The sequence below is a fragment of the Cynoglossus semilaevis genome, chromosome 8 (genome assembly GCF_000523025.1).
Source record: "Cynoglossus semilaevis isolate Cse_v1.0 chromosome 8, Cse_v1.0, whole genome shotgun sequence".
Classification (NCBI taxonomy): Eukaryota; Metazoa; Chordata; class Actinopteri; order Pleuronectiformes; family Cynoglossidae; genus Cynoglossus; species Cynoglossus semilaevis.
Genome location: NC_024314.1, coordinates 8,938,679 through 8,940,059, shown reverse-complemented (window position 1 = coordinate 8,940,059; position 1,381 = coordinate 8,938,679). Strand labels below are relative to the sequence as shown.

The 1,381-nt window shown below is 39.8% G+C and overlaps 2 protein-coding genes across 9 annotated transcripts in view; one reads left to right on the top strand and one right to left on the bottom strand.

Annotated features, from left to right (window-relative positions):
• The window catches only part of pald1a (phosphatase domain containing paladin 1a), a 36,974-nt gene extending 36,119 nt beyond the window's left edge, over positions 1-855 (top strand). For 4 of the 5 annotated variants that reach the window (XM_025058178.1, XM_008314568.3, XM_008314566.3 and 1 more), the window contains one exon: positions 445-594. In XM_025058178.1, coding sequence (XP_024913946.1) covers positions 445-594 — 150 coding nt within the window. Of the gene's footprint in view, positions 1-444 lie in introns of all 5 variants that reach the window. The other variant, XM_025058177.1, reaches the window with a different exon arrangement.
• LOC103381923 (probable histone deacetylase 1-B) overlaps positions 1-1,381 on the bottom strand; it is a 388,477-nt gene that overhangs the window by 328,166 nt on the left and 58,930 nt on the right. The window lies entirely within an intron of this gene.

The window sequence follows — 1,381 nt, the reverse complement described above, 5'->3', positions numbered from 1 at the left end:
TGATGATGTGACGTCAAAAAGCAGTAAAAGTCTGAATCACTGCAGCAAATCTCAAATCTTTTTACTTTTCTTTTAAGGTCTAAGACAATGACTCCACATCCCACAATGCACCTCTCTTGTGGCGCTCTATTTTTAGATAGTTCAGCTCAAAATACACACCAAATCACTTAAATCAAGCTTCCAAAGTCAAGGTTGTGAAGGAAGCTGCTTTTATTGTCATGTAGTGTTTGGAACTGCAGTGCTGGTATTTTCACCCTAGTGGATACTCAGGTTTACTTACTGTTGGACGCAAACATCTAGTGGACGTGTATTGTTCTGAATCAACAGTGGGATCACACATTTGAACAAGGGAGTAAATGGCATCTGAGCATTTCGTGGTCCTGGTGGAAGAATTATTTTTGGTCTGTTTATTACATTTTGTGTGTGTGTGTATTTTTCTGGTAGGTGGCTGCCAGGGCTGGAGTTTATGACATCCTCAACCAGCTGGCCTTTTCTGAGTTTGAAAACCCCAGGGACACGCAGCTGTCCAGACTGCGTTACCGCTGGCAACAGCAAAGCCTAAAGTCACTTCCTTTCCGAGGGGAGTTTATTTGAGAGACTGTGAATGCGCTGACACAGCACTGTGCCTTTCAGAATAAAATACATCGCCATTGTCCTGGATTCTGTATTCACAGTTGTATATGTCTTTGGTTTACTTATGAAGTTAAGACTTCCGTTTTTTTGTTTGTTTGTTTGTTTTTTATAACATTTTTATTATTATTCTAATGTTAAGCCTTAGCAAATTTGACTTCTGCAGTAAAAATATAACCCTTTTTCCTCCTGATTCTAGCTTGTTGGATGTTTTAACATTTTAATGTTTTTATTTTGAGTTTAAGCAGGTTTTAAAGATGAAATTATTTCCAGGTCTATCCCGTTTCTGAAACAAGCAGCTAACACTTTGCTATTACTATTTGCTTTGGTGTGAGCAGACATTTTTCACGAGTTTTCAAGATGTTTTCCTTTGTTTTTTTATCCTGTTGTTGCTGAGAAAATGAGTAGGCTTACATAACGCTGTGTTTACTTTCCTTTGGTTTTCTGTAGCTGTATTGGGAGTGAATGCTTTAAGAGAGTATTTTGCTACGACAGAAAAGAATGGTGCCCTGCTGTTGCATTTGTTTGTGTCACGCTACGCTGGCATATTTTGATTTACTCTCTCGCATCGCTGCAGTTGTCTTTAATGGAGACTTGACGTCCAACAGTTCAGTTGGAGACTCGGCTGCACAGCAGTCCTCCTCCAGGAACCGTAAACAGTCTTTGATGTGTAAAACTGGCAGAGTTCCTCTTTAATCAGGTTCGCTCTCTCACAGACTTCACGACCACTGCCAGTAAGTGGTTACAATTT